Source organism: Jaculus jaculus, chromosome 2, assembly GCF_020740685.1.
Source record: "Jaculus jaculus isolate mJacJac1 chromosome 2, mJacJac1.mat.Y.cur, whole genome shotgun sequence".
Taxonomy (NCBI): domain Eukaryota; kingdom Metazoa; phylum Chordata; class Mammalia; order Rodentia; family Dipodidae; genus Jaculus; species Jaculus jaculus.
Window position 1 is genome coordinate 20,690,035 of NC_059103.1, and position 24,191 is coordinate 20,714,225.

Consider the following 24,191-nt stretch of genomic DNA (forward strand, 5'->3'; position numbering starts at 1 on the left):
ATGTCATATAGGAACAGTGTGAGGAGGACAGCCCTTGTCCCATCTTGGCTGTGGACAGTGTGAGGAGAGTCCATGTCACATGATAGTTCTCATTCTCACAGTGTCTCATCCTCTTATGACACATGCTATCCTCTCATTGTCTTTACGTTTATAAGGCTACCTGGTTTCTCTGTAAGCTCCCTTCATGAGGTGGGCAGACAGGGCTGGGTGAGCAGTTTTGTGATAGTAGTGGTGGAGATAGAAAAGAAGAGGTAAATTCATAAAATCTCCAGTGTAGGAGAACCTACTGGGCTTCTGAACTGAACACGCAGGCTCTTAACTGTGAGATCTGGGAGCAAGGGTGGCTGACTGCCTCTATTCAGTCACTGGCATTCAACAGAGAATAGGAACTGGAGAGTAGAGAAGATGAGGAAAAAAGACAAACAGTTTGTTTCAGGAAATGAGACACCTAAGTGGCTTGGGATCGGGAGACAGAAAAGAGTAGCAAACTACATATTTTTCATGAGGGGAGGCCTGACAGTGTAATGTTACCAAGCTAGAATGCTGGCAGCCCTTGGAAAAGCTACAGAATATCTGCATTTGAGGGTCTAGGGCTCCAACGTTCTAGAGCTGCAGGCTGGGTGTTGGTCTGTTATATTCCTAGCCTAAGAAGTTACTGACTCATCAGAGTTCTGAGAAGAGCTGACAGTTAAGGGCCCAGTACCACACGACACTAGTGTCTATACCACCAATAAGAACGTAAAAGCTACAGAGAATGGAAGAGTGCTTTGCATCACTGTTCTCTGGACAAGAAGTGCTTGTTGTATTTATGACCTCACAGCATTACCTGTACAATATTGGGACCATCAACATGTCATGACGGATAAGAAAGGCCAAAAGAAAAAGAAATCAAAATAGAAGATGTCTAGTTGGAAAGAAGAAGGGGTTTGGTGGAAGGGTTAAAAAGAAAAAGTAATGGGAGGGGATGATGATCAAAATACATTACATACATGTATGAAAGTTGTCAATAAAAAGTTTAAAAACTATTAAAAGCTCAATGTACTTAAAGTAGGGGAAGGCAAATAATATGCCTGTTTTTGTTCAAATAATTAAGATGCAGAAAATTTAGTGAATTTTCAAACTTTCAGTAAATGAATGAGCCAAGAATGAGGGTCCTTTGATTAGCCCTGTGTCTTTTATCACCTTGAGCTGCTGGATTCTGGGATCTGTCACTCAAAGACTGAGCAATCACCAACTTTATGTGCTGTGCTAACTTCTACACCCATGCTCATACAAACAATCCTAATTAAACTCAGTAGGTCACAGAAAAAGACATCTAAGTAGTAATGGGAAAAAGTTAAGAAGAAGGGTTTGAGTGGGAAAAGGATAGGAGAAGGTTATGGGGAAATAAATATAAATGCCATATATATATGTGTGTATATATATATATATGAAAAATAATTCAATAAAAAGGATGCTGAAGGCTATGCTATGTCTAATATGCCTTGGCTAAAACCCTAAATATTCAGAGCAATATTGTCTGTAAAAAAGAAATAACCCAAATGTCTGTCTACTCATAAATAGGTAAATCAGGTGTGGCATAGCCATACAATGAAAGGGTAGTTAGCAGTAAAAAGGAATAAAGCACAGATGCATACCACAATATGGATCAACTTTGAAAACATTTTACTAAATAAAAGAAGACAGCGCCCTGAACAACATGTTCTGTGATACCATTCACATGTCGACTCTGTGCTAGGCAAAGCCACAGGGAAAGTACATTAGACGTTTTTGGGGGGGATCACGAGTGAAGAAGGGACTGCATGGAGAGTGTGTAAGGGATACTTCATCAGGATAATGAGAAAGTTTTTAACTTTGACAAGACAGTTTACCAAATGCTGAGAGATACAGCCTGAGTTTCTCATTTGAATCAAACAACTGTGTGAGCATGCTGCATCTAAAATCTCTAAGCTGCTAATAAACCATGTTAAAAACAGTTCACAACTGATACATTCAAATAAGTGATTGGCATTGGTCACCAAATCAATAACAAAATGTGTCACTGTTCCTCTGCCATTTGAGTTAAGTGTGCTCACACCTAGCTAGACTCCAGAAGCCAGCTGGGGGGCACACAGTCTTCACACAGCAAGAAGCTTGAAAATATGTTTCCAAGTTTTGATGTGTTTATGTTTTATTTTATAGCTTACTAATTCCAGATACTCTTTACCCTCTCTTCCAGCAGTAGATGATACAGTAGAGCTGCTCAGTTACTAAAACCAGCAAGATAGAGTCATTTCTCATCTTACCAAAAATGCTTTCCACAACCTCAGTCACTTGATGATTTGTACTCTTCTTTTCATTTTAACAACTAACAGGCCTCACACTGGAAACTGTGAAAAAAGGGAAGAGGCTACTAAGGAACCAGATGGTAAGGAGCTACCACATCAAAGAGGACGACAATAGGTTGTTTATGATAGGCAGTTCCTGTGATAATAGGTTTGCTTGGGATTTTTGAAGAAAAAAACTACTGTATTCTTTAATAAAGCAGAGGCTTTTTGGACTGCAGCAAGCAAAGCAGGCATAGAGGAAATTGATTTCCAAGGAAAACATCCTGCAGGCATCATTGTCAGAGCGGCAACAGATGCAGTCCACCACTGAGCACAGGAGACATTGGGAAGCAGATGCAGAGCTCTGATCAGATGCTACTAGGCTGAGCTTGGCCTCACATGGAGACTGCCAGGCCATAATGGAAGGGCACAGGTGATTTAACACACAAACCACAGCACTGTGCCTACAGTGCACAGAGAAGCTGCTTCCAATGCTTGGTGAAGACTTCAGTGAGGCAAAGCTCACTACTGCTCACGATCAGTGGTAACAGCAAAGCAAACCTCTTTGGCCTCACCATGAATGATGAAGTCAAAACTTCTCAAGTGATAAGGCTGCTTCACAAACTTGAAAATATGCATTGATTATTTGAGTGTGATCACAGCACTTCTGAGGCTAAGGCAGGAATATGAGTTCAAGCCCAGCCTGGCTACATAGTGAGAATATGTCTCAGAAACTAAACATACACACTAGTTAATATGTTGCAGTTAATGTCCTATACATCAGACTTTCTCAAAAGATTATGATTTCTAGGGCTGGAGAGATGGCTTAGCGGTTAAGCGCTTGCCTGTGAAGCCTAAGGATCCCAGTTCGAGGCTCGGTTCCCCAGGTCCCATGTTAGCCAGATGCACAAGGGTGCGCACGCATCTGGAGTTCGTTTGCAGAGGCTGGAGGCCCTGGCGCGCCCATTCTCTCTCTCTCCCTCTATCTGTCTTTCTCTCTGTGTCTGTCGCTCTCAAATAAATAAATAAATAAATAAATAAAATAAAAAGATTATGATTTCTAGTACCGGAAACATCTGTTCAGCTAATGCACGTGTTAAGTATCTCAATTAGCCCCAGAATCCCAACATGTTAATTACACTGCGCACATCCAAATCGACACCGAGGTGATTGACCGTCCCAGTAAGACTGTTCCTGTCTGCTGCAGCTGAATACCCAGCTATGATTACCACACTGGAAAGGCCACAGTGGTCTCCTGGTGTACAGGATATTAGCAAGCATCTTTAAATCTTACTTGCAAGATCTGCTCGCCCTTGCATGTACTAACTAGCACACATACTGTGTTTTGCTGAACTTACAAACTTTGAAACACCATTTCCCCCACGATGATGCTGTCCTATGAAACTCACAAGAGACTGAAGTCTGAACACCACGGCATTTTTGGGTAATGGATACTATAATTACAATATAAGTCCTAAAAAACCCGTTGTTTTAGTGGGTGTTTTCAGTAATGGTTTTGTTCTACATGAAGACAAAAACTCCCTAGCAAAGGAATTAATGTATTGCTTTAATAGGCTGCACCGAGAGTTAAGTTTTAAAATTTATGAGTTCTCTGCAGCATTGTTCTTTAAACAATGGCATTGTCAAATGCAACCAGTGAGAAGATTAAAGTTCTCCCAGCAGATTAAGTACAAATTATCCGTCCTCCTGTTTCGGCATCATTTGTTCATTTATCACATGGTGTCGAGTACTCCTGGTCAGTGTCAATATGCTCGCATCCTTGCAGCTAACAGATGTCGACTCTTGTCGAGTGAATTACTTTATGTTTCACGCACTGCTGGCCGCAGATGTGTCACTATAGCAACATCATTAATTTCAGATCTTACCGGAAACGTGCACTCCAATCAAACCTAATTATACCACATTGCTTTCTTGTCCACAACAAGGAAACTATAATGCAATTATTGGGACACTTCATTTTCTATTCTGCCATGGCAAATGAGAGCCATCATGATGGACGCTTCTTGTCAAAAAGCTTATTGATGAGGCACAAACCCAATTTACGATCATATGAAGAACCACCTCATAATTACGTCCACAACGCAAGGCTCTTCAGACAACAGCTCCCTTCAGATTAGTTCAGCAGGAATTCAGGTCTCTCAGATGTCTGCAAACTGCCTTACACCCCAGTGCTGCACCTTTGACCCCCAGCATCAGAACTGTTCATGCTGACAGGCAGCCAGCCACTGCTAAAGCCTCTGCTGCGACTGAGAACACTGTGGTGCCAAAGACTAACACTTGATCGGTGGGCTTTCAGCACACACAGGAGACCAAGGGGCAGTTACCACCACAACAGGGGCTATAAGACAGAAATAAATAATACCTTACATTCCTGGAAGGCAGCATCTAGTCAATGACAGGTGGGTGCTTTTGCTACAGAACATGGGAGAGACAAAGAGGCAAGATGGGCCTTGTTAGACTTGCCCCATCCCCATTTCTGTGCCACCTGTTGCCCTGAACTGGAGCAGCTGACAACTGCTGAGCAGAGCTCAGGGAGCTGTCTGAGGGAACAGGCAGAGGGGCAGCCGTGGCTCAAGCTCATGTCTGCCTGGCTCCAAAGCCTGTTTCCTTTTCTTCTCAGTATGTGAAGAACATACGTTTCTATAAAACTGAAGCGGGGAGATGATGACATGCTACTTAGCCACTTGGCAGTGATGAGGTAATTACAGGATTTATTCTCAATTTTCCATCAACCTACGATTTGATCAGTGTGGCCTTTATAAGAAGTCATAGCAGAGCTGCCACCTTGGAGGACTCCTGAGATCCCTCTTCCCCTCAGCAGAGAGCCAACACCAACTCTGTGAACAGGTGCTAAATCCAGTTTTCTGGAGACAGCTTCAGGGAGAGGCTACAGATAGAGATGCAGCCAGAATGAACTTGCAATTCTTCTGCTTCAACCTTCCTAGTAGGATTACATCTTATTTTTCTCAACTTTATGGCATGAACTACTCACTCAAATACAATATATTAGCTATAAGTACTTTCTTTTTACATTCTTGATCTTGAGGGGAGCCTTTAAATACTTTGCCATAAGTGCAGTGCTGGTTACATATTATGTTGGAAATGCCCTTTTCCAGAACAAAAGGATTTTTTCTTTTCTCCCCAACTACTTTGCTAGTAAATTTTAATCATGCATGGCTACTGAAATTCATTAAATGCTTTACTGAATTTACTGAAATATTCATATGGCTTTCTGCCTTTACTAGGTTAATGTTGTAATTTATATCAATCAACTTCTGAATTTAAATAAGCCTTGCATTTCTAGAATAAATCTATTTATATCATTATATATTATACCTTTTGTTTATTATAGGGATTAAAATAGTAAGGGTAAGGGCACCTCAATATATTCAACTTTTATTATGAGCTTTTTCCTCATTTTTCCTTACTTGAATAAGTAAGCTTTATCAAACACTTCCAATGTCTTCCTCTGTTATAGTTTACTTACTGTTATATGCTATACTGTGGCTTTCTCTTTTAGTCTGTGTAAAGGTTTTTGTATGTTAAACCTTCTGCTCCCAGAATAAACTCTATTTGGTCAGAGTATATTATCATTTTTAACATCACTTGATTTGGCCTTGTATCAGTTTACTTAAGATTTCTTAGACTGAAGTGTCCTGACTGGCTCTTTCTTGCCAAATTTTGGTGTCAGCGTTATATCAATACAATATTTCCTCTATTTTCTCTTTTCTGAAACTGCCTGTATACATCATAGCATGCATGAATTCAAAGAGTAGTAAAAACTTCCCAGAACACATAGGGCTAGTGTCGAGATTTTCTTGAAAATGACTTTTAATAGTTTTAGGATTGGTAAAACTATTTCTTCTGAGTCTGACTTAACAGCTCTATTTTTTTCTGGGACTTTTATGACTCGCATTTCACAGTTACCGACTAAAGTGTCGTTTTAAATGTCAGCTGCAGCTTTAGCGCTGCTCCACTTCTGATTCAGAGTGTTTGTAACTCCTTCAGTTTTTCTACATTGTATCTTCAAAGTTGCATTCCTTTCATTAAGGCTTTTCAAAAAACTAGCTATATTGATTTTATTTTACCGTTAAAATATTTCGTTTGCTCACTTTTGTTTGCCTTATCCTTCCTAATGTGTATGTGCATGTGTGTGTGTTCATGTGTGGAAACCACAGGATGATGCCAGCTGTCTTTCTTGATCATTTTCAATCTCTTTTATTGAGACGATCTGGATCTCTCACTTGAACCCAGAGCTTGCTAATTCAAAGAGTCTAGCTAGCCAGCTTGCCCTATAGATCTCCTCTGCTTCTGTCTCCCAAGTGCTAGATTGCAGGCTGGCCACCAGCCCACATGACATTCATGAGGTGTTGGGAGATCCAAATTTAAGTCCCCACACTTGTACAGCAAGCACTTTATCCACTAAGCCAATAGATCATTTTTAAAGCCATAGGGCCTTGCTTTGTTACGCAGGCTCACCTTGAACTCTTGGACTCAAATGATTCTCCTGCTTTAGCCTCCCAAGTAGCTGGGACTACAGGTGTGCATGACCACACTCTATCTGCATCTGCACACCACCAATGACTTCTATCATCTTTAAAGCTGCTTTTCTTCTGTAACTTTGGATTTGTATCACTCTTCATAAGATCCCCATTGAGATTATTAATTTTCACCCTCTTCTTTTTCTATTGAAAAACTAAGGAAGGTTCCTATAAGGCCTGACCTTGAACATCCCATAGGCCAAGATAGTGAGTCTATCATCATTTAAGCCTGAGGACTTAAAAACTTCTATTCTTTTTGGATTCATATAATATTTAAAAGCCTATTTTTCAACTTCTCCAAATACTTCATTCTTAACTTCCCCTTCTCTGTTGAATTCTGCTTGGGATTCACTCAGACTTGACTGAGGTCTCAATTCATGTCCCATCTGTCCATTTTCCACACACACTGGATGAGCACATTAGGTGTTGGATAAGGAATTCTGTATCCTCCATGAGATCCAGACTGGCTGGATCCTGCCTGCTTGGATGATCAATAGTTCAAAGTGATGTTAAAATTTCCTCCTATGACAGAATATACTTCAACTCTTCCTATAGTCCATCATTTCTTCTTTTAGGCATTGAGACCCTTGATTAAGTGTGTGTGTGTGTGTGTGTGTGTGTGTGTGTATGTATATATGTTAATATAATATAGTAAATATAATATAATATGAATTCCTATGTAGTGAATCCCTTAATGCGCTTATCTCAGTTTTGTTGCTATTATGAAAACCAGCTTCCTTTAGATTCCTAATTAACTTCATGTTTCATCCCCTTCATGTTTCACTTTTCCTTATACCTTCTTCGCTTATTTTTCTTTTAAGTATTAAGTGGTTTGTCTGTTTTAAATATTTTTTTCTTTGGTTTTTAGAGGTAGGGTCTTGTTCTAGCCCAGGCTGACCTGGAATTCACTACATGGTCTCAGGGTAGCCTTGAACTCACAACAATCCTCATACCTCTTCCTCCTGAGTACTGAGATTAAAGGCGTGTGCCACTGTGCCCAGGTGTTTTAAATCTTTTTTTTTTTTAAAAAGAAAAATATATTTATTTATTTGAGAGGCAGAGAGGGGGGAGGGAGGGAAGAAGGAAGGAAGGGAGGGAGAGAAGAAGAATGGGCACACCAAAGCCTCCAGCCGCTGCAAATGAACTCTAGACGCATGTGCCACCTTGTGCTTCTGGCTTACATGGGTCCTGGGAATTGAACCATGGTCCTTTGGCTTTGCAGGCAAGTGCCTTAACCACTAAGCCATTTATCTAGCCCTCTTTTAAATCTTTATGCCAATAAACATTAGACTTTTTCCCCCTGTGTCTTAATACTCCAACATTATGATTTGAAATCTACCCATGAGTATGCATATGTCTTTTGTTGTCACTGTTCTGTGGTTCCCTCAGCTGCATGAACATTTCACACTTACCATATTTTATTAAAAATTTTTGAGAGCCAAAGGAAGGGTAGGACTCCTTACAACATGCTCCTCCAGACACAAAATGGCCTACATATCCATGACCTCACTGTGCCTGATACTACCTACACAACACTATCATAAGAGGAGGAAAAGATCATGACATCAAAATAAAAGAGAGACCGATTGAGATGGGGAGGGGATATGATGGAGAATGGAATTGCAGAGAGGAAAGTGGGGGGGGGGGAGAGTATAACCATGGGATATTTTTTATAATCATGGAAAATGTTAATAAAAATTGAGAGAAAAAAATTTTGAAACAGAGTTTCATTATGTAGCCCAGGCTGGATATGAGCTTGTAACTGTCCTGCCTCAAGGACCTCTAAATGGTGGGATTACAGGTGTGCAGTATCAGGTTACCCTCAATTCCATTTTTGACAAAGATTTTTTGGGGGAAGTGTTTGTGTGTGTTGTAACTAGATTGTCAGTTTGCTTTCATTAACCAAAATAATGTTATCAGCATTCTCCTGGAATAGATATGTAAACATTTCTTTAGTAAAAAGAAGTAGGAAAAACTGCTGGGCAATAGGATGCATGTTTTTCAATGTGACTGTGACAAAACTGTTCAAAGTGAGATGAACTACGAGTGAACAGAATTCCTGCTTCATGCTATCTTTGTTCAACTGATATATCCTGGTTATGAGAAAATGTATCAATTTACTTAAGTCTTCTTTAAGGGATTTTAGTTTTCCAAATTCATATACACTTAGATCATAGGTTTTGTTTCACTTAATTTTCCCTTATGCCTTTTGTTGCACCTACTCTTAGTGTTTTCATATTAAATGTCCCAATTATTGCTGGTATACAGAAATACAGCTTGACTTGGACATTGAGCTTAACATATAACTAAACTTTCTTAAGTCCTAAAACTTTCCTGAAGATTCTTCCAGATTTTCTGTGTGTTGAGAGCAGTTCTCCGGGTTCATATTGCTACTTTGATTTCACACTGGAGATTACTGCTTTGCTGTCCCTGTTGGCAAGGATTGGGCTGGACACAAAAAGCAATGGAGTTTCTTCCCATTATCCCGACTGTGTGCCATCTGTGATCTTTGTGCAGGGGTGTCCTCACCAGCATGTTCTCCCCAGTCTCTGCCCATGTAGAGAAGGATAGCCTGTGTCCTGCACACACAGGGACATGGGGAGAGCGCAGGCCGAGCTTCTTGCATGTGCTCCCCCAAGGCTGGCTGGCTGCGTACTTGCACCCCGCCAGGACGCCTCTGTGGGGAGCTCCTCTTCCCTCTGCGTGGCTTCAGTGTGCTTGGCACTGGCTTCTTCTTCATACTAGCTCTTTACAACTTTGGAATACTATCTTTGCTTTCCTGGTATTGCCACAGCTCACTGGGAGTGGAAGGAAAACTAACAGATTTTCTCAGTCTTCTTTCTTGAGCCGGAAACCCCTCTGTTGTTAGTTGTGTCACTCACACTCACGAGCGTCATCCTTTCTTGGCTAGGCTCCTCTGGGTGTGACTGTAAAGAAATATAAGCCAAACTCCCCAAACTGGGTTCTGACTTGCACTAAATTTTTAAAATCTGTGAGAGAAGGGCTGGAGAGATGGCTTAGCAGTTAAGGTGCTTGCCTGTGAAGCCTAAGAACCCAGGTTCAATTCCCCAGTACCCACATAGGCCAAATGCACAAGTGGTACATGTGTCTGGGATTTGTTTGTAGTGGCTGGAGGCCCTGGCACACCCATTCTCATATTCTTTCTCTCAAATAAATAAAAATTAAATATGTTTTTAAAAGTCTGTGAGAAAGATACCCTTGGAATATCTAATTCATATATACTGAAGTTTTTGGTTCCATTTTTCAGCTATGTCTGGTCATTTTTTTCAAGCATGCTCTTCCCAAGTCCCAAGTTCATGCCCCTGTATTTGGACAAGTACACGTTACTAGGAATGGGGGTTCATTTCTCAAATGCATTCTCCACTTCTATCTACAAGGGTTGGCTTGATATTTTTAATCTGCAGCCTGCTACTTTATCTCAACTTTAGCAGTCAACAGAAGGCTTCCTTGCTTGGTTGTCCCAGTTGCAAATATTTGTTCTTCCATTATTTGTATACTGATTTCTATTTCTTGTCTTATTGCAAATGGCAAGAGTTCACTAATAAGTGTTAAAACAGTGCTCTGAACATACTTCTGTCTTCTTTCTAGCTATAGTGAGGATTTTTTTTCACATCATTAATGATGATGTTGAGTTTTGTTTCACTTTATCATGTTATATAGTATTCTTTTATTCCTGATTCACTAACAATACTAGGAACTTAAACCATTGTCTTTTATTTAGCATGCTATGGATTGATAAGATTTCTTTGGTAAAAAACAAAAACAACATAAAAGCAAAATAATTTTGTACATGGAGCTGTGGGGCGGATAAACAGTCTGTATTAAAGCTCTTTAGGAGAACACTACTGTTAATATACATATTTATACATCTACTAGCTCACAAGGATCACCCTGTAATAAAGAAGCCATTAGATAGGTGTTATGAAGGCAGTGAGAGAACAAATCTGTGGGAAAATACAAAAATAGGTCAAAGCTCAAAAATGACACATTTTGCTAACTGTGAGGACACTGTGCACATGAGGTTATATGAACAGAGTCACAGGCAGAATGTGGAAAACTCTAAATATGAATTCAACATTGTAATGACAGATATGCCTATATGCATGGGCCCACACAAAGCCAGCATTAGTGATCGGATTCCACCTAGCTCATTCAAAGGCAAAGTGATAGTGACAGTACCTGTTTTGTCTGTCAGTAAGTACACCAGGCGCCCCAGTTCCTCTGGTATTGTGCTGGTCCGAACAACTGTACCAGGAATATTCTCATCTTTCATAATCATCCATCCATATGCTGCTTTACCCATATCCAAATTCACACGTAGACTGCCAAGTAAAACCATCATTGTTGTTAGTGCGCCCACACACAAGCAGCATGCTCATGCTTTCATAGAAATGCTTGGATCTATATGCATTCTTTAATTGTTATGGTAACAAACAAAAATATTAAATTTTTGACTTTAAGGTAAGTGAATCTGTGAATACTTAAGTCAACAAAGGCTTGCACATCCCAGATAATATTTGCAGGTGACAGAAAAGTAAGTTCGAGGACTCCTTCCTTCCATACAAGTTACAGTATCAGATGCAAAACAAGCAGGCAGATGGCTGTATGTGCCCACTATATACATCAAGTATTGAGGGCTCAAAAGAGAAAGTACACATACTTAAAGAAATCAGGCTGACATTACTGTGAAATGGGCCTAAAGTTTTCTCTACTTGGTTTACAACTATTAATTGCATGTCTCCTGGGTTCCAGGTACTAGAACCCAGGAACAGATGAGGCATAAAAGGATCAATACAGAGGCACCTGTGACTGTGCTCTAGGGTCTTTGTCATTTTTAACATTAAAAATTTTAAATCTGAGCCAGGCATGGTGGTGCATGCCTTTAATCCCAGCACTCGGGAGGAAGAGGTAGGAGGATCGCCATGAGTTCAAGGCCACCTTGAGACTACATAGTGAATCCCAGGTCAGCCTGAGCTAGAGTGAAACCCTACCTCAAGAAAAAAAAATCTGTATGTATGATACAAACACATGATGGGTCACTCTACCTGGGCTCTATGAAATAGCAGCTTCACATGCACCATGACTCAGGGTGTATATTTAGATTAAATGCTAATGGAAAGATTTGCTTTTTTACTGTTAAGAGTCTCTAAGATGCTCAACTTTAAACACTAAGGTAGCAGAATAACAGTCATCACTGTATTGAATTTACTGCTTTGTAATACCCTGATTTTAGATTTTGAACAACTTTACTTAACTGTGAAATGTCAACTCTGACATGATTTGTAATCCCCCCTCACACATATATGAAACCTATTGCTTCAAGAATTGTAGAAATAGGTAACAGATGGCAGATACCAGATATTTTCAGTTCTACTGCTGATTAGCAACGTAAAACTGCTACCCACAGACCTGTCCCAGGAAGGTTTTTTTTTTTTTTCAGTTGAGATGGTTAACTGAACCAGGATGCAACATGATTTTACTACACAGAAAGAAAATAAAATTGTCTCAGGTAGTTTTTCATTTTTTATTTTTTTATTTTTTTTTATTTTTCGAGGTAGGGTCTCACTTTAGCTCAGGTTGACCTGGAATTCACTATGGAGTCTCAGGGTGGCCTCCAACTCATGGCAATCCTCCTCCCTCTACTTCCCGAGTGCTGGGTTTAAAGGCATGTGCCACCACGCCCAGCTTTCAGGTCATTTTTCAAGTTGTTACCATTCTGAACATATATGTACTATTTTTGCAATATTAAGAAAACATGAGGTAAATTTTAGGATGTATGATTACTCAATGATGGTTCCTTGTTGTCTGAACAACCTAATCCTACTGCTAGAAATGTTTGAGGAAGAAACAAACTCTGAATAAATTTGAAGTGCTTTTTCCAAAAATACACAATATGATTCCATTTAGGCCCCAGGATACTCACTATATTTAAGCTCTAATTTGTTACAATTAAACCTCAGCACGTTATCACTGCCAGGTGAGCTCAGTCCCTACCACCCACCTGAAAAATGCACACAATTCTCCTCAGGGAATGAATCTACCTGAAATAATTCACATGCAGATTCTGAACTGAGCAAAAGAAAACAGAAGCCATTCTCATCAGAACTTTTATCAAAAGTAATCAAAACCCTGTCCTATAAAATTTCAAGCTGAAAGAACACAGATGCTGTTTTATCTGAAATCTTCTCAGCATTTTGCATTCTGATGATACACCACAGACAGATGCAGACAGCACCAAGAAATGTTCCCTTGGTGGACACCCAGCACAACACTGCAGAACAGTGTTCATATCCACATCTCTAGGCCAGCTGAGGCTACCTCCTGTGCACAGACCTGCATGTTCCGCTGCCTGGGTGGAGAGTGTCTGATCCTTAGAAGGACCAAAACACCTATGAGTGCAAATGTGTACAGTGGAGCTGAAAGGAGGTGAAAATGGACAGGGTCTTGTACATGCTAGGTAAATGATCTACTGCTGACATATATCCCACTTTTGTTATTAAAGATAGGGTCTTGATTGCAGTGGTCAACCCAGGCTTTACAGAGAAGGGAGCCCCGGAACTGTGACAGGGAGGTCAGAGGAGGAGTGTGTTTGCACAGATATTCAGGAAAGGTAGAACCAGCAAGGCTCATTGTCCAGAGGTATGAGTATACTGTGCACATGTGTATCACACAATCACACATGGTGTGTACCTGGAATGAAGGCAGAGTATCTGATGTGCTGTGAGAGCCACTTGCCTAATATCCACTGTGACAAACACAATGTAGTCTTGGGTCACAAGGCATGGAAACTCACTAAGGTATGAAAGATCATTAAAATTGGTACATACAAAATTCCAAGTCACATTTTAAAGTTTTTGATCAGATGTGCGAGGAGTGGGAATTAACATGCAGCAATGTTTTGGGAAACATAAAATCAGAGTGGTGTTCAAGATGGGTGGAGCTACAGATGCAGGGGGCAAGCAGAAGAAGGCCATCAGGCAGTAGGAGGAGGGGGTGCCGAAGACCTGGCACTGCCTGCAGGACCTGAGACTGGTGTACTCTGGGGAGGCAGAAGGTACAGTCCTGAGAGTCTTCATCAAGAGTCTACTTCATCCTTCTACTCAGTCAGTGATGTCAGTCCACTCTCGCAGGCCATTACCCAGTCTTATGTATTAAGTTAAAAAAAGCACAAATGGACTATGACAACAGCTCATGTTGATGTATCATTGGTTCCTTCCTTTTTGCTGAATGAGAAACTTCGTTGTAACCATAGGTTATCAAGCTACTAGTTCAAATCTTGCATATCCAAGGTTTCTATGCTATATTTATATATTTTATTTAAATAAAAGCTTGCTGAAGCTGGACATGGTGGTTCATGCATGTTATCCAAGTACTGGAGAGGAATGAAAGGAAGAGGAGAGGAAGCGAGGGGAAGAGATTGGAGGCTATAGTTAACAGGTTCAGACCAACAGCTGGATATAGAAGAAAAAACAGAAAAATGTTTGCATGGAAGAGGCAATGATAAAATAAAATGCATAATGAAATCCAAACACAATTTCTGTAAGCAAAAGAATCATTAATTAAAGAAATGAATTGGCTTAGTAACTGACTACAGTTAGCCAAAAATGGAATTAGTGTCTTAGAAGACAGGCTACAGGAAATGATACGGAATACAATACATGGAAAAGTTAAAAAAAATAGAAGATATGATGAGGGTATCCAACAAGCACTGAACTGATATCAACAGGACAAGGATAGCATGTGAAGAGTTGTGTCTGAAAATGCCCATGGAATGCCAAAAACAGGAGCCAAAAAAATTAAAGGTAACAACCTAAAATTCTACACTCAGTGACACAATTTTATAAACAGGAAAGCCAAACAAAAACTTAAACAATTCCTAATAAAGACTACCACTAAACATCATAAAAAGAGTAACTTTCTGACAGAAAGTTTATTCCACACAGGTCTGAGATTCAGAAGAAATAAAGAAAAAAAAAACCACCACAGATCAACCAGAACAATGAGAAATGTATGAGGTTTTCATATTAAAGTAGCAAAACTGGCATGAATACAGAAGGGGGTAATAGAGTCAAGCAATTCTAAGCTGACAAACAAAAGAAATGACTGTGTTCTGTGTGCATGCTATGCATGTGTTTGTGCAAGTGTGCACATTCCAGGGAACATGTGTAGAGAGCAGAGGACAACTTCAGGTCAGTCCTTGTCTTCCACCTCCTTGGAGACAGGGTTGCTCTTTGTTCACCACTACGCTGGCCTGAATGGCTGGCCTGTGAGCTTCTAGTGATTCTCCTGCTTCTGCTTCCCATCTTTCTGTAGGCAAGCTGGAATTGCAGATGCTTGTGCTACAGTATCTGGCTTTATGTAAGTTCTGGGGATATGAACTCAGGTACACTTGAGAGCTACTGATTAGAGTCAGATAAGTCAACAATACTTGTAGTTTCTACAGTAACTACTAAAAGAACAGAAAAATCATTTAAAACATTTTAAAAAATTATTAGAGAGAGAGAGACAGAGACAGAGACAGAGAATGGGCATGCCAGGGTCTCTAGCTACTGCAAATGAACTTCAGATGTGTGTGCTACCTTGTACACCTGGCTTATGTGGGTCCTGGGGAATCAAACCTAGGCCCTTTGGCTTCACGGGCAAGTGCCTTAACTGTTGAGCCATGTCTACAGCTCGAAAAATCATTTTTTAAAAAAGTATTCTATTTATTTATTTGATAGAGAAAGAGGAAGAGAGAGAGAGAGAATGGGCTTGCCAGGGCCTCCAGCCACTGCAAACAAACTCCAGACGCGTGCGCCCCTTGTGCATTTGGCTAATGTGAGTCCTGGGTAATCGAACCTGAGTTCTTTGGCTTTGTAGGCAAACATCTTAACCGCTAAGCCATCCCTCCAGCCCTGAAAAATCATTTTTAAGAATTATTTTTATTTTTTATTTACTTCTTTGGGGGGGGGTGGAGAAGGCATGAGAATGAATGGGCATACCAGGGCTTCATGCCACTGTAAACAAACTCTAGATGTATGTGCCACTCTGCTTGTCTGGATCTATGTGGGTACTGGGAAACTGAACCAAGACCAGGCTTTAAAGCAACAGCCTTTAACCACTGAGCCATCCCTCCAGCCCAGAAAATTCTTATGTAACTTCTAAACTACCAGAGAGGAGGTTGGAGTTCTAAGAAATAGTAAAATGGCAAAAAGAGCAAAATAATGAGTAAGGAAGTCATATTGAAGTGCAAGACAGATTTTAGCTAAAAGTGTGACAGTATGCAATAATTGTACATGAACTAAGTATTCTAGTCAAAAATTATCAGAGTAGATAAAAATTAAACTTTATGCTAATTATAAGAGACATAAAATAAACATCCAGAGAAATTAAAAGTAAAAAGATGGAAAAATATATGCAAAGGAAATTAAAGACATCTGGCATTGCTACATTAAGAGAAAACAAAGTAGAATTTAATGCAAAAAGCTTTAGTAGTAATAAAGTATGTCACTTTATAATGAGAAAATGCTTAATTCTCCAGGAATAACAGTAATTGAAATCTGTATGCATTTAATACCAAAGCCACAAAATATGTATTATCAAAACTGGACAGAATTCTAAGGGAAAACAGACACATTCACAATACTAATGGGATATTTTAGCACTTGACTTGGCAATTGTTAGAAAAGCCAAGGGAAACCAGGAGAGGTAGAGAGGTGCAAAACGAGACTGACAGCCCTGACCTATCACACAGGAGGAACACCTTGATCCACAGTTCAGAGCCAGCATGCATCCAAATACACACAGGACGATTCTAAAACAGAATCAGCACTGAATTTGAGAATAGGCCTCAAAAGCATCATAGATCTTAAGTAAAAAACATGGTTTCTAACAAAAATACAAGTAAGTTGAAATGACCAAAGATGAAGTTACAAATTTCAATAATGTGTGTAAAGAAACAACTTTGTAATCACCACAAGCAAAAGAAGAAATCAAGGAAATTAAAATGTTATGCACTTAATAACAAAAATGATATGTTTGAAAACTTGAGGATACAACCATAACAGTATTTAAAGAGAAATTTGTAACTTCAAATACATATATTCAAAAGGGGGTAAAAAATTAATCAGCCAGAACATCTCAAGAAGAAAAATACCAAACAAAAATAGGCAGAAAATAATTAAAAAGAACATTAATGAAGCAGAAAATAATAGACATTAAGAAAATCAACAGTCACTAGTTATGCATGTCCAAAGCCTCCCAAAGACTTATTAAAATAGAAGAAGAGGGGAGGGGAGGAGAGGGGCGAGAGAGAAGAAAAGAGAAAAAGTAGAATTAACAATATTAAAGAATGAAAATGATCACATTTGGTGTGTTAGCACATGTGGTATTTCTAGTACTCTGGAGGTGGAGGCAGGAGTATCAAGAGTTCAAGGTCATCCTTAACTACATAGGGAAGGCCAGCATGAGCTATGAGATCTGCATCAAAAAGTTTTAAGGGCTGGAGAGACGGCTTATCAGTTAAGAAGCTTGACTGCAAAGCCAAAGGACCTAGATTTGATTCCCCAGGACCCCCGTAAACTAGATGCACAATGTGGTGCACATGTCTGGAGTTCATTTGCAATGGCTGGGGGCCCTGGTGCAACGATTCTCATTCTCTTGCTTTCAAATAAATAAATAAAGTATTTTTAAAAAATAAAAAACGTAAGTCCTTATACGTACAAATAAGATAACAAAAAATCACAAACAAATGTTTGTGAACAATATTGAAAATTTAGATACAGTTGACATATTTCTTAAAAGCTAACTTTGCAAAACTGACTGAAAAAACCTTGCAGAATCTTATAACTACTAAAGAAATCAAATCTGTCAAGTCTATCCAAAGAGAAAAGTTCAGACTTACACTGTTTTCCTGACAAGTAAATGCTTAAAGAATAGACAACTTCAACTTAAATAAAATGTTTCAGAGACGAGAAAATGGGAGAAGATTCATCATTGTTTTTATGAGACTATAAAATCTTGATACTAAACTCTAAAGGAATTGCATGAAAAGGCAAAATTACAAGTAATTTTGCTCATGTAAACTGATACAAAAAACTCTCTCAGAGAACACAAGTACCTCGAATCAAGTAATACACAAAGAGCATATACCATGATCACATCAGGTACCCTTAGAAATACAAAGCTGACATGACATTACAAAGCCAGTCAATTTAATTTACTATGTTAGCTTATTTTAACAACATTTTAAACCTGAAAAATTATCCACAGATTAGAAGAATATCTTTAAAACTGGATTCATTATCGGAAAAAAACTTTTAGCCAAATAGAATAAAAGCACTTATTGAATATGGTAGTGTTTCTAAGATAAACCTACAGCATATTTAAATGATGAAATGTGGAAAATTTGCCTTTGACAATGAGAACAAAGGGAGAATGTCCATTATTCTTCTAGGTAATAACACATTGGAGATACTTGTTAACAAGGGAAAGAAAGAGTGTAAACACCTAAAAAAAGAAAAAGTGGTCATTTTCCTGATGGTATAATTATATAAAACTCAATAGAATACATTTTAGTGATGCTAGATTAATAATTAAAACTAATAAGAGGCATTTGCCAAAGTCATCAAATCCAATGTTTTAAAGAAATAATCTTTTTTCTTTATATCAACAACAAAGAGATAGAAAATTGAACTTTAAAAATAGACATTTGCAATAGCATTTAAAAATATCAAGCATTTAAATATTCTTTATAATTATTTTTAAATTTTTTTGTTTTATGTTATTTATTTATTTGAAAGTGACAGAGAAAGAGGCAGAGAGAGAGAGTGAGAGAGAATGGGCACAGCAGGGCCTCCAGCCACTGCAAACGAACTCCAGATGCATGTGTCCCCTTGTGCATCTGGCTAACATGGGTGCTGGGGAATCGAGCCTCAAACTGGGGTCCTTTGCTTCACAGGCATGCACTTAAGTGCTAAGCCATCTCTTCAGCCCTTTATGATTATTTTTGAGAGAGAGGGAAATAGGGAGAGAGAGAATTGGCCTGCCAGGGTCTCAGCCACTGCAATCAAATGCCAAACACTTCCACCACTTAGTGGGTATGTGCAACCTTGCACTTGCTTCACCTTTGTGCATCTGGCTTAAGTGGAATCTGGAGAATTGAATGTGCATCCTTAGGCTTTGCAGACAAGTGCCTTAAACACTAAGCCATCTCTCCAGCCCAATATCAAGTATTTTAAAAGTACTCTAACAAGAGTTGTACAATCTTTCTATGGAGAAAATTTTAATTAGAGAAGACCTTAAAAAATTAAAGATGGCCACATTTATGATCAAAAAGAGTCAGAACACTTGAATAAAATTAGAAGGAAAAACTGTTATATTAAATGGTGACTTATTACAAAGGAATATTAATTTGGCCAGTTTGTTATTTGGTGAGGTACAGACTAACAGAACCTCCAAACAGGCCCTTGCATGTAAAATGCTTGCTATATGACAGAGCAATACCAAGTCCTTAGGAAAGAGTTTATTTACAAAGGATGTTGAGACAATCAACACTGGAAGAAATGGATCAGTAAATTCTACCACATACTACACAAGAAAAATGCAGCAAGGCCTTGGATGCAATCATCTGTTTGTTAATGCACATATTGGGTTGGAGTGTACCTCTGTAAAATGCACATTTAGTAAGCCTGGGGCTGAGTTCAAGTCCCAGCACCACAAGTGAACAAAATCACTCTCGGTGTTCCAGAGAAAGGTTCCATGTTTAGCAGACAGTGAGAAAACACAGTCTTAGAGGAGGGTTTCTAAGCAATATACAGAAACAACACACCTAAAGGATTTATATAAATTTGACAAGATGCATCCAGTAACTATCTTGTCTTTAAAAATGTCAAACTACAGATGAGAAAGATGCCCGTAAAACAGGACTTGAAAGAACTAGCACACAAGATAAAGAAATAAGTGCACACTGACCAGAAGACTGGACAGAAGACTAGAAAGTTCACAAGAGACAAAGTCTAAAGAGCCAATGTGTGTTAAGCATAACTGTTAAGTCTATCAGTCTAGGAAATGACAAATAAAACTGTAATGAGAAGCCAATGTTTGCTCAGTGCTGCTGAGCATATAGAACATTCTCTACACTGAGGTTGCAATGCTAGATTGATAATCAGCCATGTACAGAACAGTTTGGAAAGATCTAGAAATATACCTACCAATGGCACAGCTAGGTAATTCCACTCATAAATCCTTGATACCAGAGGCTTACCTACAGGTGAATACAGTATTCCTAACAGCACTGCTTTTATCAGCAACAACAGTGAAACAACCCAAAGTCCACCAGCTGGAGATGGACATGTGCACTGTGGTGCATTCCTGTAAGAGGAGGACCAGCTGCAAGACTACATGCAGAACAACACAGGTGTCAATGGTGACATCCGTGATTTGGCTATATACAGTGGCAAAGCAGGAAAAATGGCATAATAAGTATTTATTATGCAAATGTAAGCGCTATGCACATAAGAAAAAGAAGGAAAGGGTAAACACGAGCAAAGCACCTGGACATGTGACATATGCCCAGGCATCACAACTGTGCTTTACAAATGTAAACTGACTTTCAACTGAAAATAAAAATTAAAAACTCCACACACTGAGAAAGAGAGCAGCAATGCTCAAAAGGTTGCTGAAATAGGCAGCAAAAAAAAAAAAATAATAATAATAATTTTCTGATTTTTTTTTTTTTTTTTTTTAGTTTTTCGAGGTAAAATCTCACTCTAGCCCAGGCTGACCTGGAATTCACTATGGAGTCTCAGGGTGGGCTCAAACTCACAGCAATCCCCCTACCTCTGCCTCTGGAGAGCTGGGATTAAAGGCGTACACCACCATGCCTACTATGATTGTTTTTAAAAAGCTAGAATGATTATTTTGAAGGATATAAAGAATCCTGCAGAAGAAGAATTCTGGATTACACTTATTTCTTGATCCTGGGTGACAGGTATTTATTTTATACAAGTGTATGTGGGGCTGGGGAGATGGATTAATGGAATGCCTGCCATGAAGTATGAGGGCCTAATTCTCCCTGAGTTCAATTCTCCAACACTCCCCTTAAACAGCTGGGCATGGCCATGCACATCTGTAACCTGATGTTATACCAATAGAGGAAGACACGTGACATTCTCCTCTGGCTTCAACATGCGCAAACACCCCCTCCCTGACAAGTACATGAAAGAAATGTATTAACTTGTATAGCCTATGTTTTAGGCACCTGTATTTCTTGGTATCTTTACTACATTTCATAATAAAAATGTTAAATTATTTCTTAGAAATGTTTTAGGAAATGAACTTATGCTATAAATGAATGAAAGTATATTTTTGCAAAAAGAAAGGCAAGTCCTACATTTCCAGTACTGCATGTTACTCCTTAGCCTCTTCCACATTACTAAATCAATTGTTAAGTTCTCCTAAAATCTAGGTTTAGTCTAGCATTTACCAACTAATATGTGAAGAACTGAGAGTTAATTATAAAACACAAAATGTGAATAATGAAATGAAACGTTTTGTAAAAGTAAGATAAATAGGAGGGGCAATCATGATGTGACTTGTAGGTATGCTTTAAATGCTTATGCCAGAATTGTCGTGAAACCTTATTTAAGAAAATAATAGAAATGAAACAAAATAATGAATTATAAATAAATTAAAAACATATTTTCACTGGGTATGGTGGCACAAGCCTTTAATCCCAGCTCTTGGGAGGCAGAGCTAGGAGGACTGCTGTGAGTTCAAGGACACTCTGAGACAACAGAATAAATTCCAGGTCAGCCTGAGCTTAAAGCAAGACCCTACCTTGAAAAACCAAAAAAGGAGGATGGGCGTGGTGGTTGGTACACGCATTTAATCCCAGCACTTGGAAGGCAGAGGCAGGAGGATTGCCGTGAGTTCGAGACCACCCTGAGACTACATAGTGAATTCCAGGTCAGCCTGGGCTAGAGTGAGACCCTAACTTGAAAAAACCAATAAAAATTTTCGTATTATAAAAATACGAGAATATAAATCATGCCTGTTACAGATGCAGCTGTTTGACAGATTACCACTGGTGAGACTGGGCCAGCTGTTTTGCACTGGGAGAGCAAGAAGAATGTAGGAAGAATTAGGGAGGTGAAAAGGCTGAAGTAGTTTTCCTGCTCTTCAAAGTTGGTTTAATTCCCACATTGGATTAACAAATGTGGTAGCCTGCCTGGTACTAAGGAGTATAAGAAATGTAGGCTAAAGAGGATCACTGGATGCACAGTGCAGTTTCTTTTTTTCTTTGGAAATGTCCACTAGGTTATGTGAGGCAGGGTTGTTGGAGTCCCTGAGTGGAGAACTGATAGGGGCCATGGCATGGATGAACCTTGGGTTGCAGTGGAGAGCCTAAGATTTTCGATATTCCAGGAATATGGAACAGATGCCAAGGAGAGCTGCTGGATTAGGAGGCATTTTCCCCAGGCTGTGAGCAGCCCAGCTAGAGGGTAGACCTGGGAGCTCAGCAACTTCATCATGGTTGGACTTGGAACTATAGGATTTGATACTTGCCCTGTCTGTTTTGGGTCTTTCATTGGTTCAGTCTTTCCTTGCAATTCCATCTTTTGCAGTGTGAATACTTACTCTGTGCCATTATATATTTTTGACTTAAGCTCACAGTTGAAAGATTTTGGACTATGAGAATGTTTGAACAGTGATGGGATTGATTAAAAAATATATATGGAGGCTTTCTGGCTGGAGAGATGGCTCAGCGGTTAAGCCACTTACATACAAAGCCTGGATTTGATTTCTCTGTATCCATGTAAGCCAGATGCACAAAGTGGTACATGCATCTAGAGTTTGTTTGTAGTTGCAAGATGCCTGGCATACCCATTCCCTCTCTCTTATTCTCTCAGTCTCTCTGCACACCTCTTGGTGCTTGCAAATAAATATTTTTTAAAATCCTATTGAGACTTTAAAAGTTGGACTGAATGCACTGCATTTTATATCATGAATGGTCATCAATTTGTGGGGGTCAAGAGTGGAATGTGGTGGTTTGAATCAGATGTCCCTCATAAGCACATGTGTTTTGAATGTTTGGTTCCCAGCTGGTGGCAACTTGGAAGGTGGAGCCTTGTGGAGGAAGTCACGGGGGTGGATCTTAAGGTTTATTAGCCCTGCCTTGCCAGTGCTAGTTTGGCTCACTTTCTTGCTATGTTCTACCTACTGTGACAGAGATGATGTCCAACATCTGCTCATGCCATGTTGTCCCCAGACATCATGAGGCTTCCCCAAGCTGCTTTTCATTGGGTGATTATCCCAACAACAAGATAATGCAACATTGATAATGTTGTATTAGCAGAACGCCTGTTTGAAGAAAGTCTGACCTCAAATTCAATCTCTAGGAGGAAACTTTAGGTCAAATAAGAACGGGTGGGAGAGCAATGAAGCAGACCACCTGATGTTCCAATCTGGTTACCACAGGCAAGTGCACCCCAGTGCAGCAGGTGAGCACATGGAATGCTGTAAGGAGACACGCACACGCACACGCGCACACACACACACACACACACACACACACACACACACACACGGGGGGGGGGGGGGGCGCAAAAAAGAAAATAAATGAAAAAAATCTAAAACTACAATGTTGCAGAAGGGTACCTGACCTGAAAATAATTTATGTAAGTTGCTAAAAATTTTTCTTAATGAAAGTTCAGGAAAGTCCATTTCTAACCCAAGTACAACCGTAACGCCCTAGCCGCCTGACGCTCATGGTACTCTGCCCTTCGGAGTGCTGAAGGAGCAGAGTGGTGCCAGAACAGCGCCTGTACTCACTGTCCCCGAGGACACTGGGTCTGGGCATTTGGCTGGCAAATCTTCCCATATGTACTGACTTCTAAACCCCCCCCCACACCCACATTCAGGAGCAGGGCTTCAGCAAGGATACTGCACGTACAAGAGGCCCATAAGTGTGACTCAGAAGGGACACAGTATCTCTTTGTCAAAAAAACATTTTTGCCTCTGTTGCTCACACATGCCTCATGCAGAAGTGCAAGTCCCTCTGACCCAGCATCAATAAGTCGGTTTCTGGATTATCAACTAAATTGCATGTTTTGAAGTCCATGGAGCTAAGTAGTAAGAACTACAGAGACAAGACCCAACACGAGCCTGGCAGCTGTGACCAGCCGCACACACTTTGCTGCTCAAAGCAGTATGTGCAGGAGCTCTGGGGACACTGGCTTCAGGCCTGGCATCAGAAAGTGAGGAAGGTTCACATGAGTAAAGATTCAGAACTGGCAATGAAAGTGGCAGTGTTTAGATCATC

At 39.7% G+C, this 24,191-nt stretch overlaps 1 protein-coding gene across 2 annotated transcripts in view; it reads right to left on the reverse strand.

The window, feature by feature from the left end:
• Atp9b (ATPase phospholipid transporting 9B (putative)) overlaps nt 1-24,191 on the reverse strand; it is a 226,118-nt gene that overhangs the window by 54,793 nt on the left and 147,134 nt on the right. For both annotated transcript variants that reach the window (XM_004662637.2, XM_004662636.2), the window contains exon 13: nt 11,069-11,211. In XM_004662637.2, coding sequence (XP_004662694.1) covers nt 11,069-11,211 — 143 coding nt within the window. The remainder of the gene's footprint in view (nt 1-11,068; nt 11,212-24,191) is intronic.